The sequence below is a fragment of the Chiloscyllium plagiosum genome, unplaced genomic scaffold (assembly GCF_037043375.1).
Source record: "Chiloscyllium plagiosum isolate Xiang-an unplaced genomic scaffold, Cpla_swu_hap1 HiC_scaffold_20, whole genome shotgun sequence".
Classification (NCBI taxonomy): Eukaryota; Metazoa; Chordata; class Chondrichthyes; order Orectolobiformes; family Hemiscylliidae; genus Chiloscyllium; species Chiloscyllium plagiosum.
Window position 1 is genome coordinate 34,398,731 of NW_028270158.1, and position 27,017 is coordinate 34,425,747.

Consider the following 27,017-nt stretch of genomic DNA (forward strand, 5'->3'; position numbering starts at 1 on the left):
CGTCTCCTTTGGTGATCAAGATTACAGGGAGGGAAATTCTGGTGAAGCAAATTTAGTGCAGTACATCTGATAGGTTGTAAAGCACTAACCACATACTTATAGTAGAGGAGACTGAGGCAGAGTGAGTAACTGGGAATTCAGCTGTTAAATCTTTAATTATAAAATAAAAGGCAGAATCCAACCTTGAATGAATAACATGTAAAGGAAGTTAAAATTGTATAGTTAAACAAACAATTGCCTGTTAGTGGCTGTTATCTATGAAACATGTGAAATTGCATACCTAAATTGGGTGTTCTTTACTGTATCAGGAAGTTAAGAACAACAAATGACTCATCCAAGCTCTCTGTGTATGAAGGTTTGTTCAAACCACAGGGTCAGGGTGAAGGACTCTCTGCAAGAGTAAAATGGAGATAGTGAGTTACTGGAAATTTCGGTTAATGAGGGAATTCTGGGCAGAGGGAGAAAGAAGTGTTTTCATCCAAGAAATAAAGTCTCCAGAACAAAGGGTGAGCAGGAAAGGAAATAAGATGCTGATCAAGAGGCCTAAGACTAACACTGGAATAATGGAGAGTGTACAGAGAAAGTAGATGTTTGATAAGTTGGCTTGGTCAGTATTTCCAGTCTTTAAAGCAAAAGTTGAATATTGAGTTTGTTTTTAAGTCTGTATCAGGTTTTCTCTTTTGAGAAATAATTGTTGAGTTTTCATAGTAAGACCATATTTGTTCTAAGCATGACAAGTAATTTTCAGAGTTAAGAGTTAGAAATCAGAAGGGCTAAGTGGAGTGCACATTCCTGTAGTGTATGCTTAAAGTCATGGACTTGCCACATGTCTCAGACAAGCAAATCTGTAGGATGTGTCATTGGCTGCAAAAGTTTGAACTCAGTGTTTTGGAAGTTGAGCTGTGGCTGGAGTCACTGCGCATCTGTAAGACAGTGGACTGCATTGGATAGATGTGAAGGGAGATGGTCATACCACAGATTAAGTTTACAGGAGAGAGGGAATGGGTCAACCAGGTAGACTAAGGAAACTGGGCAGATAGTGCAGGAGTCCCCAGAGTCTTGCTTTATCGGTGAGGTCATGGCCAATCTGTGGCTTCATTCTGTTTCCCTGCCTTTGGCCTATATCTTTGAATATCTTTGTTGATCAAAGTTTTTTCTGTTTCAGATTTAAAATTAACAACTGATCTTGGGTATATGAATAGAAAGGGTTTGGAGGGATATGGGCTGCGTGCTGGCTGGTGGGACTAGATTGGGTTGGGATATCTGGTCAGCATGGACGTGTTGGACCGAAGGATCTGTTTCCATGCTGTACATCTCTATGACTATATAACTCACAATTGTGGAAGAAAGTTCCAAACACACACGCACTACCACCCTTGGTGTATGGAAGTACTTCCTAACATCTCTCCTGAATTGTCAGGCCCCAAATTTTAGACTATGCCCCCAAGTTCTAGAATCTCCAACCATTGGAAATAGATAATCTTTAACCAGCCTGTCTTTTCCTCTTAATATTTTGAAATCTTTCAAAATTCTTGAGAAAACTGGATCAATCATGTATGATCTCTCCTCATAACTTAACCCTTGAAGTACAAGTATCATTCTTGTAAATCTATATTGTACTCCCTCCAAGGTATTCCTCAGGTGTGGTGCCCAGATCTGTTCTGAGTACTTCAAATGAGAGATAATGAAGGTTTTGTATAACTGCAGCATAACTTCTGTGTGCTTATTCTCTACAACATGGAAATAGACCTTCAGTCCAAATAGTCCATGCCAACGACAAATTAGTCCCACCTGCCTGCACTTGGCCTGTGTCCCTCCAAACTTTTCTGATGCATGTACTTATTCAAATGTCTTTTAAACATTGTAACTGTAGCCACATCCACCATTTCCTCTGGAAGTTGCGCCACACACGAACTACTGTGTTTAAAAACAAAAGTCTCTCCTGTCTTTTTTAAAATCTTTCTCCTCTCACCTTAAAAATATGCCCCCTAGTCTTGAAGTTGCCCCACCTTAGGGAAACGACTCTATACCGATCAGTTTTTTATAAATCTTTATAAGGTCAACTCTTAACCTCCTATGCTCCAGTGAAATACGTCCCAGTCTGTCCAGCCTCTACTGATAACTCAAACCGTCCATTGCCCGGCAACATGCTGTAAAATCTCTTCTGAGCCCTGTTCAGCTGAATAGCATGTTTCCTATAACAGGGTGACCAGAACTGGATGCACTGCTCCAGAAGAGGCCTCAATGTCTTATACAACCTCAACATAATGTTCCAATTTCTATATTCAAGGATATCAGCAATGAAGACAAGCATGCTAAACACACCCTATCTATATGTGATGTAAACTTCAAAGAATTATGTACCTGAACCTCTAGGTCTCTCTGTTCAACAACACTGCCCAAGGCCTCCTTAGTATAAGGCTTGACTTTCTTTAGTACTACTGAATCCCGAAACAATTGCACTCATCAGGCCTTATTTTTAATCATTTTGTTTAATCCACCTCAGTAGATTTTCTTTGAACAATGAATAGTTTAAATAGACTTTTATAACCTATACACAATATTCTCTGAGAAATGTTGAATTTACTAGTGAAGAAGGTTATCTAAGATTACGAAACAATCTTTATCAATTATGCCAATGGGCTGAGGAGCGGCAGATGGCGTTTAATTTGAATAAATGCGAGGAGTTACATTTTTGTAAAGGAAACAAGACTAGGACTTGTTCAGTTAATGGTAGGGCCCTGTGTAGTGTCAAACAGAGAGATCTAGGAGTTCAGGTACATAATTCTTTTCAAAGTTGCATCACAGGTAGACAGGGTGGTTAAGAAGGTGTTTGGCATGCTTTCCTCTATTGCTCAGACCATTTGAGTTCAGGAGATGGGACTGTTGGGTCATGATGAGGTTGTACAGGATGTTGGTTAGGCCACTTTTGAAGTATTGTGTAAGTTCTGGTTGCCCTGCTATAGGAAGGATATTATTAAATTGGAGAGGATTCAAAAAAGATTTGCCAGGGTATTGCTGGGACTGAAGGGTTTGGTTTGTAAGGATAGGATAGATAGGCTCAAATTTTTTTACTGGAGCACAGGAGTGACCTTAGAGGTTTATAAAATCATGAGATGCATAGGTGAGCTAAATAACAAAGCTCTTTTCCTTAGGCTGGCTGAATTAAAAACTAGGGGGCATATTTGTAGAATATGAAGAATTTGAGGCTCAGATGAGTCACTAATTTAGCTCCCAGCCTATGGGCCTGCTCTTGTAGCTATAGTTAGTGCAAAACTAAATAATTAAAGCTTATCAAAATTATTACTGAAGGTGTATCCTGCAAAAATGCCAGGAGCAAGTTGTGCACCTACCTTCTTGTTAAAATTCAAGTTTGTTGATAATGGAGACATCCTATATTTTTAAAATAATCTCTGTTACTTGCAGGTGTATCCAGATCAGCACAGATTCCAGTATGTTGAACTCTGAGTTTTGTTACATCCTCAAGGTAATGCTCAAATATAATGAACAAAGTAAAAGTTAAATTGCATTGGATCTTTGTGTATTGTGTAGCTGCTGACTAAAATAACAATTTGTGTTTATACATCGCCTCTAAAAAAACAAAGTAACCCAAGTTACTTGAAGCTGTAGAGGACAAAATTTTACACAAGGTTGCAAGATATTAGGATAAATGATCAAAAGAACTTTGGGAGGAAATTTAAGAGCTGGACAGCTGAAGATCTGGTCACTGATACTTGAGCAGTTAAAATCAGGATAGTAAAGATGACAAAATTAGATAAGCACAGATATCATAAAACAAGTTGTTGTTAGCTTCTGGGTTGTTGCATGGTTCTGTGTCCACGGAGCCTACAGTGAATAAGACTTTGTGCGATTAAGGACATGGAGAAAGTGAGGACTGCGGATGCTGGAGATAAGAGTTGGAAAGGGTGGTGCTGGAAAAACACAGCTGGTCAGGCAGCATCTGATGGGCAGGAGAGTCGACATTTTGAGCATAAGCTTTTCATAAGGAATCCTGATGAAGCGTTTATGCTTGAAACTCCTGCTCTTCGGATTCTGCCTGACCGGCTGTGCTTTTCTAGCACCACGCTTTCAGATTAAGGATATGGGTAGGTGTCAAGCTTATGGAAGGTGAATGATGGGAGTCTGGCCAGTGATGCATTGAAAGCAGAATACAATTTTTTTCAAGGACTACTTAAATCTTTTAAATCTGAGTTATTTTCTCATTCTCACTAACTCATTCTTGAGAGATGCTGTATTTGAGCTCAAGCAGAAGCATAATTAGACAAGTTAATCAATATGCTCAATATCAAGCCCTCATTAAGCTTTAAACTATAGCACACAAGTAAGAAAGCAATAATTTCCTAGATCCCTTGGTACTTAAATTGATGCAAGACATGATGCATAAGTTTGGAAAATACTTTTTTCAAAATAAATGATACACAACAACAAACCATCAACCAACACACATCTTCCACAGACTAGTGGCTACTTTGGGGCAGCACAGTGACTCAGGTTAGGTGAATTGGCCATGCTAAATTGCCCATAGTGTTCAGGGATATGTAGGTTAGGTGCATTAGTCACTGGTAAACATAGGGTAGGGGAATGGGTCTGGGTGGCTTACTCTTTGGAGGGTTGATGTGGACTTGTTGGGTCAAAGGGCCTGTTTCTACACTGGAGGGATTTTATGAAACAACAACTTTTAGGACGGCATGGTGCCTCAGTGGTCAGCACTGCTGCCTCACAATGCCAGGGACCCAGGTTCATTTCCAGCCTTGGGCTACTGTCTGTGTGGAGTTTACACATTCTCCCCATGTCTCCGTGGGTTTCCTCCGGGTGCTCCAGTTTCCTTCCACAGATGTGCAAGTTGGTTGAATTGGCAATGCCCATAGTGTTCAGGGATGTGTAGCTTATATGCATTAGTCAGGGGTAAATATAGGATAATAGGTTAGGAGAATGGGTCTGGGGTGGATTATTCTTCGAATGGTCGGTGTGGACTCGTTGGGCCAAAGGGCCTGTTTCCACAATGTAGGAATTCTATGATCTATGATTCTGGTGAGGGCATAACTAATGCATTTCCACACGCAAGTACAAAGCAATAAGATCTTGCCCAGGCAGTTATTGCCTTTTGTTTGATATTGATCTTAATTTTAACAATTGACATTGTTTATTATAACTGAAACATTCATTTTCTCCCTTTGAAATAATTTCTGAACATTTGCTTTCTTAAACTGGAGAATTTTACATTCTTCTTGACCTCATTGCCTCAGTAGTATAAAGTTTTCTTGACTGCCAGTTTGTTGAATATTCCTTTGTTGGCAAATTTATAGTTGTGTTGTCTCCTTTGTGACTTCCCTCCTCTCTCTTCCCCTCCCCCCACCACTGCCTTGCACGCTCTCTTTCCCTTTCAGTCTGTGTCTCTTTAACTTTCACTTGCAATATTCCTTTCTTCCAAGCCCTTGCAATGTTTTTCCCTGCCCATGCCTGCAGTCTCTCCCTTTTTCCCCTCTTCTTCCTCCTGAAGCTTCTTTCTCTTGCCCCCCCCACTCCCATAACCTCTGCAACATCTCCCTCTTTACTCTCACTTCCCCAGTTGCTCATCTCTTTACGCCTCTTACAGTATTTTCCCCTTTAGCCTCTCCCTCACGACACTTGCTATTTTACTCCAACTCCACCCCCCTCACTACTCCCAATGCAGCTACTCCCTCTCCACCCCTAACCTTGCAGTTCCTCTCTACCCCTCCCATGCCTTACCGTCCTTTTTCCCTCCACTTGCTCGTTGCTTCTATTTCCTCCATCACCCCCACCACAGCCTCTGTATCTTCTCTACAGCTTCTTTCTTTCCTCCCCCAATTCTTCCTATCAGTCTTCCCAACCACTACCCCTTTCCCCCCCCCCTCCCCCCAACCACTTTGCAGCCTCACTGTTTTAGAACTTCCCATTGCCCGTCCCCAAGCCCAGCAAACCACTCACAATAAATAGTTTTCCAGCAAAAGGTCCACCTGGTTACCCCAACAGTGGCTACAGAACATGCATTACACCCCCCTGCCTCAGCACATCTCTTGCCATAGTAACACTCCAGCCTTGGCACTCTAACAAAAGGCTTTACTAGTTCTTCTCTCAGTCCTGTTCCTTTCTGAAAATGTCCAAAACACCCAGTGACTTTTATTTTGGTTGCACCCACCTGCACATAAAGTTTGAATATTTTCAGAGGTGAATTTTGAATGCTGGTTGGAATAGTCTAGTCTAAAGGCACAAATGAGAGTTTTTCAGTCACAAATGAGTTCAGGCAGAGACTAATTTGGGCAGTGTTATGAAAGTGGAAATAGTTAAGACTTGATAGCCCAGGAAATCTAACCCAGAGTCAAAGCACCCTGCTGTAAACATCTGTTTTAGACAATTGTCTAAGAGATGGATAGTTTAGTCAACATTGGAACTCATCAACAAAGACAAATTTATGCTTATTAAAACTAGATGTCAAATAAGCAACCTGATGATTTAGCAATATTAGAGGAAACAAAAGAGGCGAGGCAAGAAAAGAGAGTAATGATTTCAAGATTGGGAATCCACAAGAATAATCAAGATGTACAAAGGTCAACAAGTGCAAGTCCTAGTTTAATTCTGCAAATGTCAGTATGCAGCTGATGAATACTCGTCAGTGTGGGTAAGACTAAAACAGTTACATGAACCAAAAGGGGCAGCAAGTGTTGAATGGAACAGAAGAACTGGATGCTGAATAATAAATCTATGAAAAAAGCTCATTGTCTGATTAAAAGTGAAATGAAGCACAATAATGTTGCGTTGGAAAAGAGTACAAATCCATAGCATCTGCCTTTTTATGCTTAATATCCATCTATCAGTTGCAGGCTTGTGTGTGTAGTTTAGTTGAGACGAGACAAATTATGTGAATTTGTACTGAAGTTTAAATAGGAAATTTCTAAAGGCAGTTCTGCAAGTGCAGAATTAGTTGATTTCACCTGAGCTATAGTTGGGATACAAGTTATCCTCCGCTACCAGATTAGAGTCTGGTTCATGCTCGCATCTCTTGGTGACTCCTGCTAGAACGTACATTTGATTAGCACTTGTTTTCAAGGGTCTGAGGTGAAAGATTTGTCTGTGAAAGTTTGTATGCATGCTTGCTAACTGTTTTGCTTCCTTAGGTGCCTTTTGAGAGTATTGATAACCAAGGAATTGTCTATACTTGGGTTGGACGTGCAGCAGACCCAGATGAGGCCAAACTTGCTGAAGATATCATGAATAATATGTTTGATGAAACGTACAGCAAACAGGTAATCAAGTGTTCAGACTTATAAATCAAAAAAGAATAAGAAAACTTGACTTAGACTTATTTCCCTGTTTGAAAAGTTTTTTTTTGTTGCAATTAACAGTTGCTATGAGATGAAAATGAGACCAGAATTTATTTATTTTTGAGCTTAAGGTGCAAATGCATGTGTTGCATCATGCTGTTATCCTTAAATTTTCACAATGAGGTGGGTAATGGCTTGCGAACGACATTTTTATTCTCCTTGCCCTGGTCTCTTTTCTTGAACCTGGGACTTTTGGTTCTTCACTTGTTTTTTCATGGTTTGTGGAGCATGGCCTTGCTGGCTGGCCAGCATTTAATGCTCGTCCCCAGTTGCTCAAGAAGGTGGTGGTGAGCTGCCTCCTTTAACTGCTGCAGTTCACCTTCTGTGGGTTGACCCACAATGCTTTTGGGTCATTGGGTCAGTGCCTGCAGGGGAAATGGGTTTCTTGTCTAATCCCCTGACTGTTTTCCTAACTCTGAGTCTATTTTCCCTGTACCTGCTTGGCAGAGATTCTGTCTCCTGCAGTCTCACTCCCTGTCACCCCGAAAGTGGACTTGTCACCACATTCTGAGCAGGCCTTAAGCTGAATGATGCAACTCACATTTGCACAGCTTGCAGCTACTCCAATCTGAGGCCATTTCTTACCCATATTTGGTGATAGGTTATTTAATTGGATCAAAACAGTGTCTAATTGCAGAATCTTCCAGTTGTCTGCATTTGGAGTCCTGGTGATGGGCTGCAGAGGACCCTAGAGGGTTGCCGGCTGCCAGTTAGTTGAGTATGGTCTAAACTATTTTGAAACAAACAATCTTTTTGTTCAGAGAAGGGCCAAATCATTAATTCCAATTACAGTGGATCTTTCAAATGTATATTTGACAACTTGAATGATGTTTTAGAAAGAAGATTTTAATTTCCTTTGTTATTACAAGTTTTTTTAAAATTACTGAAGCTGACTTCCTCCATTATCAGGGATCATCATAGTTGCAGATTGGCAGAATGGATTTCTCCAGTAAGCAAGTAATCCTATTTAGAGATCTTGTTTTCAGAGAACAAGAAATCTAGCACAATATGTTTTTACCTACTGTACTGTTGGGCTAAATGTTTAACAGTGTAATGCCTGGAGTTGGGACAGCATGACATTCTAGACCAGGGCCAACAAAGAGAATTTGCATTGTAGTTGCTGCAACTGATTTATAGCAGTGTGGTTTTCTGGATCCATATTGCATTTTTGTTCTGGAAGCTGCAAATTCTAGCACTGACCATTACATACAAATAATCTGATGTGTGTTGTTTTAGGTGATAAATGAGGGAGAGGAACCTGAAAACTTCTTCTGGGTTGGAATAGGTGGAGAGAAGCAATATGATGAAGATGCAGAGTATATGAAGCACTCGAGACTTTTTAGGTGTGTGGAAGCTGTAGGCAAACCCATTACTATACCTGGATGTTTATTTTAGACTGGGCGTATACTGTATGGTATGGTGTTGTGCTTGAAAACTGGCTATCTAGAGCCTTAATAAGAAAGTTTTTTATGTTGCATGGCTTTAGTTGGTACAGTTTTTTTTAAATTGGAGGAACCCATTTCAAGTCTAACTCTCCCCATCCCAAACTAAATTTTAACCACTGTATCTATGCAAAAAAATGCTTTGGTGCTTTTTGAATTTAATTCCTATTTAACCCAAACACACCTGACTCCCAAAACAAACCTTGATACCGTGGTCTATCGGATGGTCTAACTACACTCTGGGCACTTCTTCATAGGCATTCCCCTTTGAGGTGTAGCAGTGGGCAGCACGGTGACACAGTGGTTAGCACTGCTGCCTCACAGTGCCAGAGACCTGGGTTCAATTTCAGGCGACTGACTCTGTGGAGTTTGCACATTCTCCCCGTGTCTGCAGTTTCCTCCGGGTGCTCCGGTTTCCTCCCACAATCCAACAATGTGCAGGTCAGGTGAATTGGCTATGCTAAATTCACATAGGGGAACATAGATAATTATAGATGGGGGGGGTGCGCTACGGCGGGTCAGTGTGGACTTGTTGGGCTGGAGGGCCTGTTTCCACACTGTAAGTAATCTAATCTGATGCACACAAGTGGTGCATGAGTGGCCTTCCCTCCGGCTCTCACCAAGTCCAATGTCAGCAGTTAAACATTCAACTAAGGTACAAACCTTGTGAAGACAGACTCCAGTTTGAGAAACACCAGCATGATATTTGGTGTTCAGCAGCTGATATTTATGAATGTAATGTATCATTTATGTTTCTTTTAAGGTGTTCCAATGAGAAGGGCTACTTCTCTGTGTCTGAGAAGTGCTCGGACTTCTGTCAGGATGATCTTGCAGATGATGACATCATGCTGCTTGACAATGGAAAAGAGGTTGGTGCATAAAATTGCAAAACTATGGCAGGCAAATCATAGCAGTGGTATTAAACACTGGATTTTGAAGCTGCTGTACTGCATTTGAGGTCTCCCGTAAGTTGCCATCCATTTAAAAGATGTCTGCTGATGTCATGAGGCTGAGACATGAAGTGTGGCCTAACAGTGGTCTGATTCAAACCATCCTGACCTAAAACGTGGGTAATTGTGTGTAGTGCTATGCTTGTGTAAACACAATTGACCCTGGAGGCAGCTGCCATGTCCTAAGGGAGACCATTTGCCACTCTTGTATGGGACATAGCCCTGCATAAGCTGTAGTATGCCTGTTCTTAATACTAATCTTCAAGAACAACATATGGGCGGCATAGTGGTTAGCACTGCTGCCTCACAGCACCATGGACCTGGGTTCGATTCCCGTCTCAGACACCTGACTGTGTGGAGTTTGCACATTCTCAGTGTCTGTGTGGGTTTCCTCCGGGTGCTCCAGTTTCCTCCCACAATCCAAAGATCTGCCAGTTACGTGAATTGGCCATGCTAAATTGCCCATAGTGTTAGATGTGTTTGTCAGGGTAAATAGAAAGTAGGGGAATGGGTCTGGGTGTGTTACTGTGTGGAGGGTTGGTGTGGACCTTTTGGGCCAAAGGGCCTGTTTCCATAGTGTAGGGATCTAACCATATGCACTTTTTAATGTAAAAAGTGTCAATACTGTAACACTCCACAGAATTGCAGAACCACTACAGTGCAGATAGTGGCCATTTTGCCCAACAAGTCTGCACCAATCTTCTAAATAGCATTGGACACAACCCTGTAACCCCACTGTTACCGTAGTTCAGCCATCTAGCCTGCACATTCCCTGAACACTGGCAATTTATCCACCTTACCTGCAAAAGTTTGGACTGTGGGTTGAAACCTAGTGGAAAAACACACAGGGAGAATGTGCAAATTCCACTGACAGTTACCCAGGGTTGGAATTGGGCCTGGGTTTCTGTGAGGCAGCAGTGCTGACCACTGTGTTACCCACAGTGACAGTGAGAGTCAGTACATCACTAAAGCACAGCCCAACAGCTGATATGGTCAGTAAGAGTGTAAGTAGTTCAGCAATTTATTCAAACATAGAAATCAAACCATTTCTACATGTGTGTAAACATTAATAAATATTTAAGTTGAGCAGAATTACAAAGTCATTATGTAAATAAATTAATATCCAAAGGGGGTTTTAGATTTGTTCCTACCCTAAGCAGCTGTAATGTTAAGTCAGAAAGTGAACTTCTCAGCAAGCATGGTCTTAATATTACCAGCATGCTTGAACAAAATACTACTGCTTTGAATCATGGCACTCGCTGTAGGCTAATGCCTACAGTATTATTTTGAACGTTGGGTAAGAATGAAAAACAAAAGTTGGAACTGCTTGCTTTATCTAATTACCACTTCCTTCCACAGCAATTATGTGAAAATATTTTTTTTTTCAGGTTTACATGTGGGTAGGAACACAGACAAGTCAGGTGGAGATCAAACTGAGCCTTAAAGCTTGCCAGGTAAGTATTAAACTAACTGAAAAAGGAAAAAGTTGCTGTGATCTATCCAGCTTGTCCTGAATAGTTGCCTTGGATACTACATTGTATGGTTTCAGATAGTGAGGGTACAGCCTTTTGGATGGGGTGAAAAATCAATTGAAATCTATTTTAGGATAGGCAGCCCTAGTGGGAGAGAGGGTAAAACAAGGAAGTCTATGTAATCAGGCTTTTAATGCCCCCTTTTTTGGTAAATGTTTACTTTGCTAACTAGAATTCAGCTTTTCTCTACATCTGCTCCCTGGGTAAGAGTTTCTAATTACTGTATCACCTCCAATTTAGTTAACTTGGAGTTTTTTTTGCTTTTAGGTTTACATCCAACACATGAGAGCCAAAGACAGTGCTCACCCACGCAAACTACGGCTGGTCCGCAAAGGGAATGAACCCCATAATTTCACACGCTGCTTCCATGCTTGGGGCACCTTCAAAAAACCACTTGCTTAGGATACTCAGTCACCAATCATGCTACGAGTGATCTTCTTTTTTTTTTATATAAAGCTAAGGCTGGGAAACAAAGGATCAACTGAGTGGAAATCTTTTAAGATGTTTTTCACAAAAAAAAACTTTGCTCAGCTCCCTAAAAGCAAATTATTTCCTGTCAGTCAATTACTGCAATGAAGACTTGATTCACCCAAAGTTACAGATGAAGTTTTTACAGTTCTTTACATTAATGAGGAGGGATGACTTAAGTGATTGCAGGATTAGGTTAGAGCTGGTATGGAGTTGTGTGTGACTGGAGCCATCACTCCATATTCGGAGTCAATAGTCTTCCTTTAAACAGCACCAAGGATTGATTAAATAGTAATGTTACAGTGACCTTGCTGTGCCACGTCTATGTATGTAATTATGGCTGCACTTCAAGAAAAGGTAAGCTGTGGATTTAATGTCTTCAGACATGGTCTATGATGAACTTAAGACTAGTAAGGGAACCTCTTGGCTCCTTCTGATTAAGGAGAAACTATTTAAATAATACCTTCAAGACCTGGCACTGATCGAAAGTGATATATTTATTCATGCTATTTTCTTGGGTGGGTAATTAGTGCCAAAATTAAAGTATTACCTAACTTGAGTCAAATATCAATTTGATCTATGCCCAAGCTTTTGTCAGTGACAACTGCTGTTATTTGTAAAAGTAGAAAAATGCACTGCACTGTTAATGTTACATATGCTCAGTATCTAGATTAAAGTATGGATAACCACATGCCTCATGTGTGATTAATGTCATTTAAAATTAAGTGGGGTGAAAGAGGTTTATTTAAATGGTACATCTGCAAGTCTGTATAGTTTCACTGAAGTTCCTAGGGCAGGTAGTTACATGTACTTTTAATAAAAGAATGGCATTCAAGGTAGTACCTTCCTAAGAAGGAAGTTGATTCAAAAGTGACTAGATTCTCCCCCCACTTTTTTTTTTAGAAACTTGTGAACTTAGCACTTCTAAAGGACAAAGGGAGCCAAACTGAGACATATCAAATCATTCCCATCCTGCTAGTCAAAGAAAAAAAATCACTAGTGCTTGTACCTGATTAGGAACACAATAGGTAGATGGTAGGTTCAGTCTAGTTATCTAAAAAGAGTCACAGCAACAGGACCATCCAAAAGGCAAATTAAAATGTTTAAAAAAGAAGAACTGCAGATGCTGGAACCAGGTTTGGCAGCTGCTGTGGAGAGAAATATGTTAACATTTTGGGTCCAGTGACCTTTAAGTGATAGTAGCCAGGAAAAAGGTTTTTTTTAAAAATACAGAAGGTAGGGTGGGAGAGATAGAGCCCAAAGAGAGAACAACAGTTGGACAGATGGAGTGACTAACCATCAGCCTAGGAGAATGCATAGCTACTAAATGGGAGCAATTAGTGGCTGCAATGGGTTGTGTGTAATAGCAGACCATTGTAAGTGGGATTTGGGGGAAGGACCAATGGTTAGAGGATCAGACAGGAGATTGTGGTTACGAGCAAGACTCCCGTATGGTATGTTGCTTCCTGGGTGCTAGGGTTAGAGATGTCTCTGATCGCATCTACAGGGTTCTTAAGGGGGAAGGAGAGCAGCCAGAAAGTGGTGGTACACATAGGTAGGAAAAAAGGAGAGGACCTGAAAAGTGAATATAGAGTGTGTTAGGTGGAAGCTAAAAGGCAGGACAAGCACAGCTGTAATCTCAGGATTGTTACCGGTACCACAGGCCAGTTACGCTAGGAACAGAGTGACTGCAGCTGAACAAGTGACTGCAGAGCTGGCGTATGAAGGAAGACTTCAGAAATGTGGATCACTGGGATAGCTCCTGGGGAAGTTGGGATCTTTCCCAGGAGAATGAGTTGCACCTGAACTGGAAGGCATCAATATCTGGGAGGTGGGAGGTTTGCTAGAGCTCTTCAGGAGGGTTTTAAAATAGGTTGGCAGGGGATGGGAACTGGACCTATGGATCAGAGGATGGGGTAGCTAGTGTGCAGAATCTGAGGAAGGACAGACAGTTGATAGGGCAAAGTCACAGTCAGTGTGCTGGATTGATGTGTGTCTATTTTAATAGAAGTGTCAGGAATAAGGGTGATGAACTTAGAGCATGGAGCTATCATGTTACGTTATGGGCATTACAGAGACTGATCGAGGCAGGAATGGTTGTTGGATGATCCTGGGTTTAGATGTTTCAAAAGGAATAGGGAGGGAGGTTGAGGTGGTGGAGTTGTATTGATAATCAGGGATAGTATCACAGCTGCAGAAAGGGAGGGTTTGTCTAAGTCAGTATGGGTAGAAGTCAAAGAGAAAAGGAGCAGTCACTTTATTGGAGTTTTCTATAGACCCCCTCCAATAGCAACGCAGACAAGAACAAAGAGGCGGCAGATTTTGGAAAGGTGCAGAAGTAACAATTGTTTTCATGGGTGACTTCAACTTGTCGAATATTGATTGGAACCTATTTAGTTCAAATAGTTTGGATGGAGCAGATTTTGTCAGGTATATCCAGGAAGGATTCCTGACTCAGCATGTAGATAGGCTGACTAGTGGGGAGGCCATATTGGATTTGCTGCTTGTCAACCCACATCAGGTGTTAGATCTGAGGGAGAGCATTTTGGTGATAGTGATTACAACTCCCTGACTTTTACTATAGTCATGGAGAATAATAGGAGCAGACTATGAGTGTATTTAATTGGCAGCAAGCAAAATTGGGAGAAGATAGTCAGGGAAGTGCGTGACAAATCTAGAGGTTGTTTTCAGGAGCACTTGCTGTGAAATGTTGGATAGGCTTGTCCCACTGAGGACAGGGAGGGACGGATAGAGTGAAGGAACCTTGGATGATGAGACATTGGACATCTAGTCAAGAGGAAAAAGGAAGCTTAGTGTTAAGGAAGCAAGGATCATACAGGGCTCTAGAAGGTTACAAGGTATCCAGGAAGGAACCGAAGAATGAACTGAGAGCTAGAAGGGGGCATGAAAAAGCCTTGGTGGATAGGATTAAGGAAAACCCTAAGGGGTTCTATACTGGAGGAACAAGAGAATGGCCAGAGAGATGGTAGGGCCAAATCAGGGACAGTGGAGGAACTTGTGCTTGGAGTCAGAAGAGGTCCTTAATGAATAACTTCCTTCAGTATTCACAAGCGAGATGAACCTTGATGTTTGAGGACAATGTGAAACATGCAGATATGCTCAAAACAGGCTGATGTTAAGGAGGGATGTGCTAGAAAGTTTGAAAAACCTATGTGAAGCAAGGAGAGATTGCTGAACCTTAGATAATTATCTTTGCACCCTCAGTGCCCACTGGTGTCCAGAGAAGGTTTACAAGAATTATGCCAGGGACAAAGGCTTGTCATACAAGGAGTGTTTGAGGACTCTGGGTCTGCACCATGTGTGGGGCTTCATTTCTTAAATAAAATTTAGAAGGATCAGCTTGGGGAGGTGGGAAGAATTATTAAACAATGTAGTGACTGTGGAATTCATTGCTGCAGAAGGTTGTGGATGCCAAGGCAGATGTATGTGTTGAGTAGTAAAAGGATCAAAGGTTACAGGGGAAAAAAGGGAGAATGAGGATGAAAGAGATAGGCCATAATCAAAATGGTGGAGAGACTTGATGAGCTCAATAGTCTAGTTCTGCTCTGGTATCTTATGGTCTTTGGTTTTAAACTCTCATCAATAGCCCTAGCAATTTGATAGCAATAGAGGTACAATCATGGGAGAGTCTCAAACAAAAAATGTAGAAGAAACATCAGATCAGATTTGCAGGCACTGTCTATACAGTCAAATTAGGGAGCTGGACCAGGTTGAATATAATTTATTTTAATGCAAACAAACAGTCTTACAGTTAAGGCAGAGGAGTTGACTTAATTAACAGAGGCATCAGATATCACTGCATCATGAATAGTTAGGACTATAAACAGTCCAATAGCCCAAGGCAATTTTATTTTTAAAAATCAACCCATTCAGACATGTAATGAGTCAGGGGCAGATGGGACTGAACCTGGACCTTCTGGCCCAGGGGTATTACCACTGCCTTAGTATAGTGAAGTATGCAACAGGAGGTGGTACTTTGTAATCTTGATCAAGGATTCAATTACTTCACGAAAAAGACTTTGTAAAGATGGAAGGCTTCCAACGCTCTTTAACTGAGGGCATAAAAGTGCAACAAAACCATAAATAAGGGAACATTATTGGGAATGTATAGTAGACCCCAGTCTGGACAAGATAGAACACTTCAGCAATTTCAGAAGTTGAACTGCCCCATTAACTACTGGGATAGACAAAAAAATCTAAAATTCCTAACACTAATCCAGGGGAGATGTACAAGTGAGCATTTAAGAGATGGAAAATTAAGAAATGAAGCCAGGCACATGGTAGAAGTGTCAGTGAAACAACATTTCAGTGGTAGAGGCCATAACCTATTAAGGTTTAAAGTTACTCATGGAAAAGTTGGGTTGTGTGTTGTATGACAATGATAAACCAGAAACTCAAAACATTTTAAATTAGGGAAGGCAGATTTTAAGATGCTAAGCTAGGAGCTAGCTAAAGTGGACTGGATGCAGCTCCTTGTAGGAAAGTCTGTTGGAGTAGTGGCAACCTTTCAAAAAAGGAAAAAAAAAAGTAGGAGATCCAAATTACAGAGAACCCTAGCTATCAATAATTGTATAAAAGGGAAATTTAGTCAACACCAGAAGCCATAAGTGTACAAAGATTATTGAAATCAAAGGTGAAAAGTACTGGTGGGTAAAAAAGGGAAAATCTTCAAGCATTAATGGCAAGAGAATAACCAGGTCAATGGGTAATTTGGGACTCAAGTGACAAATTGTTGATGTTCCCAGAAGACACAAGGGAGGTTTTAAAATGAGTACTTTGCAGTACTCATCCATGGACAATCCATCTATCCATCCAGAGACATGAGAATTCCTAGAAGCATGGCATTCCAACCAGAACACTATCAAACACATTGACTTGGATCCCATTGACCACCCCCTCAAAAACAAGAAATGACATCACCATAGGAAATGGTGTCACCACCAGAAATGACATCAACCCTAGGAAACTCAAAGCAGGCTACACCACCACTGCTTCAGTTGGAGGCTCACTGATGTTACCTAGTATGGTGCCAAAACATCTGAAAACAAATCTTCCAGCTCAGTGAGCAAACCTTTTCAGAACCTCAACCTGATCTACAAATCTTAACTTGCTATGAGTACTTTGCATTTGTATTGATAAAAGAGTGAAGGTACAGAAATCTAAAAAATAATGTATTTGTATAACTGATAATTGAGGGAGAAGTGAAATTAAGCCATTTTAACATTCAAATTTATACAAAGTCTCCAAGCCCAGATGAAATGTATACCAATATGCCGTAGGAGGAGGAGAGGGGGGAGATTTCAGGGCCTGAACGTTCATTTTCAAATCCTTTGGGTCTGGGAGAGGTGCCAGGAGGCTAGAGAACAACTAATGTATCACTATTCAAAAATAATGGTAGGGGAAAACCATTGAACTATAGACAGTAAGTCACATCAGCAATAGGGAAACTACTGGAAAAAATCTCAATTAATACCCACTTGAAAAGGCAAGGATTAAAAGATAGTTAGCATGGCCTTGGCAGGGTAATGGTGAAATTATATCTTACAGGTTGGATTGCATTTTTCCTCAAAGCAGTCACCAAGTCACAGAGCCATAGCATAGAGACAACCCTTTGGCCCAAACTGGTCCATGCCAAACAAAAATGTCTGTCCATGCACTATTTCCCTGCACTTGGATAGGAAAACATTAGAAGGATATGGGGCCATGTATTTTTCCAAATGCCTTTTAAAGTGTTAGTATCCCTGCGTCAATCACTTCTGCTGGCAGCTCATTTCATATGCATACCACCCTATGTAAAAACAGTTTCAGACTCCCTTTTATTCTTCTTTTCCCCCTCTACCCTTAACACTAGTCCTCTATTCCCAAACCCTGGGGAAAAAGGCTGTGTGCATTCATTATCCATGCTTCATGATCTTATGATTGTAAAGGTATCTCCTAAACTCTAAAGAAAAAAAGACTAAGCTTGTCCAACCTCTATATAACCCAGACCATCAAGTACTGGCAACATCCTTGTAAATTTCTTCTGCACTCTTTCCAGTTTAATAACATCCTTCCTATAGCAAGGTGACCAAAACTGAAAACAATACTCCCAAGTGCAGCCTCACCAACATTCTGTATAACTGCAACATAACTTCCCAATATGAATACTCATGCCCTGACTGATGAAGACCAACGTGCCAAAAGCCTCCTTAATTGCCCTGTCTACCCATGAATCCACTTGCAGAACGGTGAACCTGAACTCCAAGTCCCCTCTGTTCCACCACACTCCTTAAGGCCCTACCATTCACGCCAAAATCTCTATTTCACTTACCAAAATACAAGATCTCACACTTATCTATATTACACTCCATTTATCATTTCTTGGCCCACTTCCCCAGCTGAACAAGGACATCTTGCAATTTCAGAACTCACTGTACATGATGCAGCCTCTTTTAGTGTCTGACTTAATCATGCCTTGTCCATTCTCATCCAAATGATTGAGTTGAATAAACAATAAACAGGTCCAGCACTGAGCCCTGAAGCACTCCAATAATCAAAGGTCTCCAGTCTAACGAGCATCCTTTCACTATTATCCTCTGCTTCCGACCATCAAGCCAATTTAGTATTCAATTTTCCAGCTCACCCCGAATTCCATGAAATATACCTTCTATCATGTGGAAACTTAATCAACAGCCTTCCTGAAATCCAGAAAAGCTACATCTACCACCCTGCCCTTATCAACCTTCCTGGTCACCTTATTAAAAGAACAAAAATTTGTGAGGCATGATCTCTCAAAGCCATGCTGACTATTCCTAATCAAATCCTGTCTTTTCAAATGTGCATATAATATTATCACTCAACCTTTTCAACTAAGTCTACCCACCACAGATGTTAAGCTTAGTGGTCTATAGTTCCCAGGCTTTTCTATGCAGCCCTTGAATGATGGCACAACAATCATTACCTTCAGTCTTCCTGGGCCTCACCTGTGGCTAACAATGATGCAAAATCATCAGCTAGGGCCCCTACAAATTTCTTCTCCAGCCTCTTGCAGTACTTTTGGATATATTGAATTTATCCACTTCATATTCTGTAATACATCTAACACCACCTTGATGATATGGACTATACCCAAGATATTGCCATTAACTTCCCCATATTCCCAAGTTCAGATCTTTATCCACCATAAATAGAGAAATATTCATTGAGAAACACATCCATCGCCTGTGGTTCTACACAAATTTTCTCAGCTGAGGCTCTCTCATGCCCCAATTTCCTTCAGGAAACTCCTGCTGACAACCAGGAATTCCCTTGATCCCAGCTGCCTGTACCTTAGCCATGTCTTTTTCCTCCTGGTCAAAACCTCAATATCTCATCATGCACTATTCCTTAATGCTGCCAACCTTGTCCCTTCACAAACATATACACCCCTCACTTTTAAAGACCTCCCACTTGCCAGATGTCCCTTTACCTGAAAGTAAAACTACAATCAATCCCTGCAAGCACCACACTTGGAGGATATGAAGGTAGTGTCGAGAAAGTAGTCTATATGCATTTCATTAAAACTTTGACAAGGTCTCAAATAGGTGGTTGGTCAAGGTTGCGAGAGCCCATGGGATCTAGTGCAATTTTCAGAACAGACTTCGTAGCAGACGACACAGGGCAACAGTAGAAGGTTGATTTAGTGACTTGATACCAGCTTATTGTTAAAATAGAATCCTCTCCAGTATGGAAGCAGGCCATTCAGCCCATCAAGTCCACACTGACCTTCAGACTATTTCACCTAAACCCACCCCCATCACATCCCTATAGCATTGCTTTTACCCATGGCTAATCCATCTAGCTAAAGTTGCCCTGTAGCATCAAAGGCTCTGTAGGAATGACCAATCCACCAAACCTGCACATCTTAGGACAGTAGGAGGAAACTGGTGCACCAAGGAAACCCACAGACATGAGAACATGCAGAAGGAAGTGAACCTGCGTCCCTGGTGCTGGAAGGCAGCAGTATTAAGCACTGAACCACCATGCCATGCTGTTGTGCACATTAAAATGATCAGACTTTAATGTAGGTGATTTAGTCAGCAAGTTCACAGATGATAAATTGGTGAGCTAAGTATGAGGAATAAAGCCTTACTGTACAGGATGACAGATGTACAAAACAATGGTGAATGAGTACCCAGTGAATATAGCCTAAGGTGTACAAAGAAGGGAACAGGACAGGTGGTTAAGGAGGTATATAGAGTATTTATCTTCATCAGTTGAAGTACTGAATACAATAGCTGGAAAGTTATGATGGAGCTGTATACATTAAGGCCATAGATGACAGCTATTCTGGTCATCACATGAAGGGAATGCTTACAGGATAAACCTGGGCTGAAGCATTTCAGCCATGTCAGACCAGATAAGCTGGGGTTGTTTTCTTTAGAAATTGTTTAGGAATCCTGATTGTGTACAAAATTATGAAAGGGCATAGTTAGGATTGATAAATGTTTACCCTCAGTAGACAGATCAATAACTAGGGGGACATCTATTTAGAACTCAATGCCCTGAGAGTGGTATAGGTGGGGACCATATTTTAATAGTATTCAGATGATCACTTTATGTAGTATAGAAGGCAAATTTATGAGCCAAATGCAGGAAAACCGGTCTGAAAATAGAATGTGGAAGACTAGTTCAGATAATGGGCCCAAGGACTTCTTTCTGCACTGTAAATTCTGCATTTTTGGTAAATGAGTCAGTGTAATTAAATCACCACCTGAAAGTGCTGTTTGGGGTCCTGACTATTGGTGAGGGACTAAAAAGGCACTTATCAAGTAGATTTTTAACATGCATCATACTTCAACACATCAGGATATAGTTTATTATACAGGTCATTCTGCTATAATGCTCATTTCATTTACATTACAGCATATTCATGTTATTGACAAATTAGGGACACTTGAGGGTGAACTTTTGTAACAAGTTGACGATGTAATCACGTTACAGCCAACAATAAGCCTTGTTTCTAAAAGATGATTTTTCTTTAATATGGGGTTGTATAAGAACAACTAATAGGTTATACAAGAACCACCAAAATTGTGCTGGCTAAACATTTAGTCTGCAAAAATTTCAAACTGTACTAAATACAGCCCATGCACTGCATTGAAATGTGAAAAATACACCATGCCCCAACAGTTCGTAGCGGCTTTGGATCAAGAAACACCCAAAGAGACCAGAAATGGAACATACTTCACAAAATGAGGCTCTGTATCAGAAAGAAAGGGATGAAAGCAGTTGGTGGAACGCTTGAAATTCCTCTGAATGTTATATTCCATTACAGGTACAGGTAGGCTTCCATCTCTGCATGGATTTTTTATTTACTTGAGGGATTTAGAATTTGCCTTCTGCTTCAGGAACCCCCTAATATACAACACTTCTCTCTACATTTTATTTCAATCCAGTATCCAGAAGTAGCTTTCTCTCTAATCTGTGGCCATGGATTTGAGCCACCAACCAAACCTTCAGTGAACCAGACTACTGGCTGGAGTGTGCAATTTCAAGCATTCTTCAAGTTGAACTGATAGATGCTGTTCAGCTTATAAAACAGCACCTGAGCTAAGATGGAAAGACAGTAGGTTGAATATCCAGGGTGAAAGCTTTCTGCATGTGAAACATGGAAAAGAAATACAAGTAGAGATAAATTAAAGAAAATTACAAAAGGATTTCCTGTCAGACTTTTGACATTAATCTGTTAGAGAGATGTTGAATGGCTCCTAGTGTCCTTTTCACATTTTCCTATAATTTTGCAGTCTGCCTTAAGCTATGCAGTAGATCATCCCACACTCCAATACCAGGGAAGTCTTTAAAAGAAAACTCATTTCTTAAGTGGTTAGCACTGCTGCCTCACAGCACCAAGATCCCAGGTTTGATTCCTGCCTCCGGCGACTGTGTGGAGTTTGCACATTCTCCCAGTGTCTGCGTGGGTTTCCTCCCACAGTCCAAGGATAGGCTGGGCAGGTCAGGTCAATTGGCCATGTTAAATTGCCCATAGTGTTAGGTGCATTAGTCAGAGGGGGGCGGGTTGTTCTTCGGAGGGTCGATGTGGACTTGTTGGGTCTAAGGGCCTGTTTCCACACTGTGGGGAATCTAATCTAAATCTAATCATCCTGGGTCCATTCCCTTATAACTAATTCACCAAATAAATGCAACTAACATTACACAAGCTGTTATACTACATCACACCTGCAGTAAAAACAAAAAAACGACAAATTAACAATGAGACACTGAATACTTTATTTCTGTCGAAAGAAAAATCCATTAGATAATGTAATGGAGTGTTTCTGTAACTGAACATTCTACTACAAAAATGTTAGTGTAAACAGCACAGATCATTTTTTAAAAAAAAGTTTTCATAGGGTCGGTCATGTCCATACCAAAGTAGCCTCCAAATGTAAAAGACCAATGGGAAGAGAATCAAATGCTAATTGCTTTCCACAAGGAAATGAACAATCTAGTGAACAAAACCATGTAGAAATTACAGGAGATCCTTCAACAATAAAGGAGGCATATTTACAAATTTTACCATCCTGTTCAAACTGTCAGTTTGGAACACTAGAAATAATATCAGTATTTACAGGGACTGTGTGTGAAGTGAAATCATACCAATGCAGCATCCTATCACAAAGAGCTCTTTGCAACTCCATGCATGTTCTTGACATGCATTGCAAGCAGACACTGCCCTATTTGGCTTGTCTAACCACCTCAACCAGTGAAACAAAACTCAATTGCCTAGGAAGACTTCAACATGATCAGATAATTTTAAATATTCAAACTTTGCCAACAATTCTAGATTCTTCATTAGATAAAAACTTCATCTGTGAAGTTTAAGACTTGCATCATATAGAAACTGTCCAGAAGAGATATAGCAGCAAATGCCTGCAATTTAATTTCTTGATCAACACAGAATAATGTGAACCCAGAGAGATCTATTCAAGTGTTGAGAGGTGTGGTGGGGGTGTGGTCACAAGGGAGAAAGAAACTGGTTGCTGGAATTTAACTGGTGAAAACTGCACAATTCATTAAAAACAAGTTTAAAAATAATACAAAATTGGTGTTACAGAATGCATGTATACTGCAGTGAGGTGTTATCAAGCTGAGTTACTTAGGATACAAGTGCATGGTAATTCACACTACAGACTTAAAGGGTCAATTTTACATAAACTATTTCAAGCATTTAAAATAGAATTCACAAACTTACAGTTGGATCTGACTCCTTTTTTGAATTTCTGATTGGAGCAATATCACATTATGTTGAGCAAAAGACAGGTAACTCCTCAGAAGATATATACCCTGGGCTTCTTCAAAATGCAAGTACACATTATCCAACTGGCTATAGGAAGGTAAGCAGAATCTGTATTCCCTGCACGAGGAATTCAATGGTGCAGCAATTCAGAGATTCACAGATCTTTTCTTCAACTGTTTTCATAATCCTAAAATCAGCAATAAACCACAACTGTAAAAATAAGATTTTTAAAAGCCAATGATTAATGGAGAGAATTCAACTCCCTTTGAATTCTAAAAGGGCTCCATTATTTCCACTTCATTGAGGCTAATATACAAAACTACAAAGAATGCAGAGTCACAAAGCTCTTGGAAGGCAAAAGATCCTCAGCTGTTTCTGACTGCAATTCAGAGCCTGCGAACAATGAGAATTATGCAATGGTTTGAAACTGGTTCTCAAGCAGGAAAAAAAGTGGGGAAAATCAAGAGCATAAACTTGAGATGAACAAATGTTTCCCAGATGTGTTTCTCCTTCATGCAAAGAGCAGAGATTAAAAATAGCAATGTACAAGAGGTGATACGCACACTTCAGAAAGTCAGTTTTATATTGTTTAGTGTTGTAAAAGTTTTTGTATCGGTGCAGGCAGACAGGAGGCAGCTGGTATGTAGCTTCAGAGAAGGATCTTTCTAAAAGATGTCTTTTGGCACTGAAGATATGACAATTCAAACTATCCACATCAATGGCCATGATCCCAGTATGAAGCTTGGACTGTGAATGCTGGTTCAATTCCCTGTCAAGCCAATCACATAAGGTCACAAGGTGTCTTCAGATCGCAAATTCTAACATTCCCTGTAATAAAAAAAGGAAAACATTAAAAATTACAAATACTAGATTCAAAACAACCAAATGCTTAAAAACTAGAAACAGAGGTCCAGGGATGATTTAAAAAGTATCACAAACAAGGTACAGAAATCAAAAAGGCTAAATGGAATTTTTGCTTTTATGTCGAATGGGATAGAACATGGGGTGGGGTGGAAAAGAGGTGAAAGCCATGGTAAAACTTCCCAAGATTTAAAAAAGGATTAGAGCAGAGAATACACTCAGCATAACCAGTACAGTACATGCTAGTGTTTATGGTGCACTCAAGCCTCTTTCATTTTCTCATCTAAATCTAATCTAAATCATCTAATTCCTTTCCCTTGACAGCTGGTCTGGTTTTTCCTTAAGAGTAATCTAAATGCAAAAAGCAAATACCTTTGAAATGCAAATGAGAAACTTCCTGAAGGGAGTTTCTCACTTACACCATTGAGGTTTCTTGAGAATTCACTTTTGGATTTCTTGGTGACCACCTCATTAAAGCATTCCAATTCTGTTCCTCCTGATAGGAGGAATCATTCTCTGTATCCATTATCAAAACCTTTTCCATTTTTTAACCAACATCTGCACAGCAACATATCTGGATAGCTGTTCAATCAAGTGAGCCTTGTCCAGAAGGTGATGACATCTAGAATCGTACATTAAGTCACAAAATATTTCCAAACACAAAAAGTGGCAATTTGTTTTTGTTTCATACCTTCAGCATGCAGTGGTTTGGTTTTCTTTTATTCCTAAAATGGGCAGCACCATTCATGACTCCTCAGATACTGAGGCAGTTTATGTACCAAAGTACCAAGACCTGAAAATATCTACATTTGGGCTGATAAATTGCAAGTAACACTCGGGTGACACATTGCAGGCAATGACCAAGTAACACATGGAGTGCTACAGGGATCAGTGCTTTGTTCTCAACTGTTTACAACCTATCAATTTGCATGAAGAAGCCAAACAATGCTTGTACATGTGTTGATGACAAAAATAGTTATATTGATAAGAGGGATCTAATGAGTCTTCAAGGTAATTTAAACAAGTTGAGCCAGAAGGCAAATGTGTGGCAGATTCAGTATAACATGGTTAAGTGTGAAGTTGTCAGTTTTACAGAGATTGGGAAACATTGTCGGCCTTAAAATATTCCATGGCACTGTTTTGATGATTAGAGGTTTTTTTCTTGATTGTATTTGTGGGATGTGGATGTCATTGGCTGGACAGCATTTATTGCCCATCCCTAGCTGTCCTCGATAAGGTGGTGGGCTACTTACTTGAACTGTTGCATCCACCTGCAGGCTCTCTGGTGTCCTGGCCAATGTTAAATCAATGAACCAACATCATTAAGATGAATTACCTAGTTATTACACAATGCTGCCTGTCTGGGCTTGCTATCAGAAAATGTGTTGTCACAGTTCTTGTATTGCAAGTGACTACAGTTAAAAAATACTTTGGGCAACCTGAAATCATGGAAGGTACAACAACAATGTTATATTTTCATTTATTGAAGTCTGATGGTGTGGAAGAATTCGGGTAGAGTGTATTCCTTTACAACAAATCAGCTCTCTAAAAGTATGTTTTATAGAGGGAAGTTGCTAATGGTATACAATTAGGAGGGAGGTCATTCAGCCTCTGAGCCCACCCTGCCAGCATTCCCTTCAGTTTTCCTTCCCAGCTGCATGGGCCTCCAAGGTCATTGCACAGCAGCAGTTTTCAGAAATCAGAAGTCAATGCTGTGATTAGCATGCTTGTATCTATCATGGATCAGTGTGGTTGCACGCAAGTGCAGTCTAGAGGGAATGCTGTCTACCATTCAATAAAGATAACTATTCTGTTCATTTCAAATTCCACATCTACCTCTGCCCCCAACCCCATAACCTAAAATGTTTTTTTTAAGCACAGGCAGACTCTCACTTAATGTATCTATATCCATCTGCACTTTCATTGTGTACTCTTCACAACATAGCATCCCAAGTTTCTTTGTTCATTCCGCAAATTTAGCCACCATACCTTCATTCCTCAGCTGAAATTGTTGAAAGGAGGCCCCAGCACTGATCCTTTTCAGACTTGGCTCATATCAGGAAAAGACCAAACATACTTTTAACCATGGTAAAATAATATCCTCTATCATGGAGATCCTACTTTGCACAATAACCTTTTTACGACATCTTGTCAAGTGACTTCTATACATCTAAATACAGTACATTTACAGACTCCTTTATCTGCAAAATGTTAATCCTTCAGAGTCTAATTCACAGCTTACATATTTCCTTTCATAAAGGAATGCTGACTCTTGCAGTTTGTCTTGGAGATTTAAGTGCCCTCCTAAAACCTTAACCAATTTTTAACACTTTCCCCATTTAAAAAAAAATCAAGTTAGCTGGCTTTTGCTTCCAGTTTCCTGCCTGCCTCCTTTCTCAAATACAAAGTTTCATTTGCTGCTTTCCAGCCAGCTGGAATCTTTCTAGAATTTAGAGAACTTTGGGGAATTAACACCAGCACATCAACTTTCTCACTAGCCACCTCTTTCAAACCCTAGGATGAAGTTCTTCAGGACCTGGGGATTTGTCAGCCCACAGGTCCATTAGAGTAGTGCTTTCCTCGATTGCATCTCAGGTTCCTCACTCACTCCTACCTCCAAATTAAAAGCTATATTTTATCATTTTCCTTAATACAAGAACATATCCTTGTATTCTCTCTAATGAAGTCAGAATTAAAGCATTTGTTCATTTCCTTATTATCTACCATTCGCAAAAGGACCAACACTTACTATTTTCCTTTTGAAAAATTTACTTCTGTTTCCAGCTAGTTCTTAGATTCTAATTTTTTTTCCACCTGAACAAGCTTGGAGTCATACTCTGCTATTCCTTCTATTCTTTCCAATGTGACTTGCCATTCAGCTTTACACAATCATTTCAAGATGAACACTTTTTAAATTTCAGTTAACCAGAGGCTGGGCCCACCGGTGAATTTCTTCATAGTACAAATATACCAGTGTTAGGAAATATACCCTTAATGTCTGCTAGTGCTTCGCCACTAATCTATTCCCTTGTCCAGTTTACTCTAGCTAGCTCAGCTTTCATTCCCATATCTTACCTCTCAGTTAACTAAAAGCAGACTGAAATAAGAACTTGCAGTGGAGG

General features: G+C 40.3%; 2 protein-coding genes across 4 annotated transcripts in view; one reads left to right on the top strand and one right to left on the bottom strand.

Annotated features, from left to right (window-relative positions):
* The window catches only part of flii (FLII actin remodeling protein), a 77,082-nt gene extending 64,635 nt beyond the window's left edge, over positions 1-12,447 (top strand). The window contains exons 25-30 of the mRNA XM_043711627.2: positions 3,427-3,487; positions 7,158-7,286; positions 8,601-8,707; positions 9,570-9,675; positions 11,145-11,210; positions 11,556-12,447. Of these exons, the coding sequence (XP_043567562.1) occupies positions 3,427-3,487; positions 7,158-7,286; positions 8,601-8,707; positions 9,570-9,675; positions 11,145-11,210; positions 11,556-11,690 (604 nt within the window). The 3' untranslated portion in view covers positions 11,691-12,447. The remainder of the gene's footprint in view (positions 1-3,426; positions 3,488-7,157; positions 7,287-8,600; positions 8,708-9,569; positions 9,676-11,144; positions 11,211-11,555) is intronic.
* A 9,554-nt stretch (positions 12,448-22,001) lies between these two features.
* Positions 22,002-27,017, bottom strand: part of llgl1 (LLGL scribble cell polarity complex component 1) — an 89,611-nt gene continuing 84,595 nt past the window's right edge. For all 3 annotated transcript variants that reach the window (XR_006314788.2, XR_006314787.2, XM_043711626.2), the window contains one exon: positions 22,002-23,862. Coding sequence is in view for 1 of the 3 variants with exons in the window: in XM_043711626.2 (XP_043567561.2) it covers positions 23,853-23,862 (10 nt within the window). In the remaining 2 variants the exon portion in view is untranslated. The remainder of the gene's footprint in view (positions 23,863-27,017) is intronic.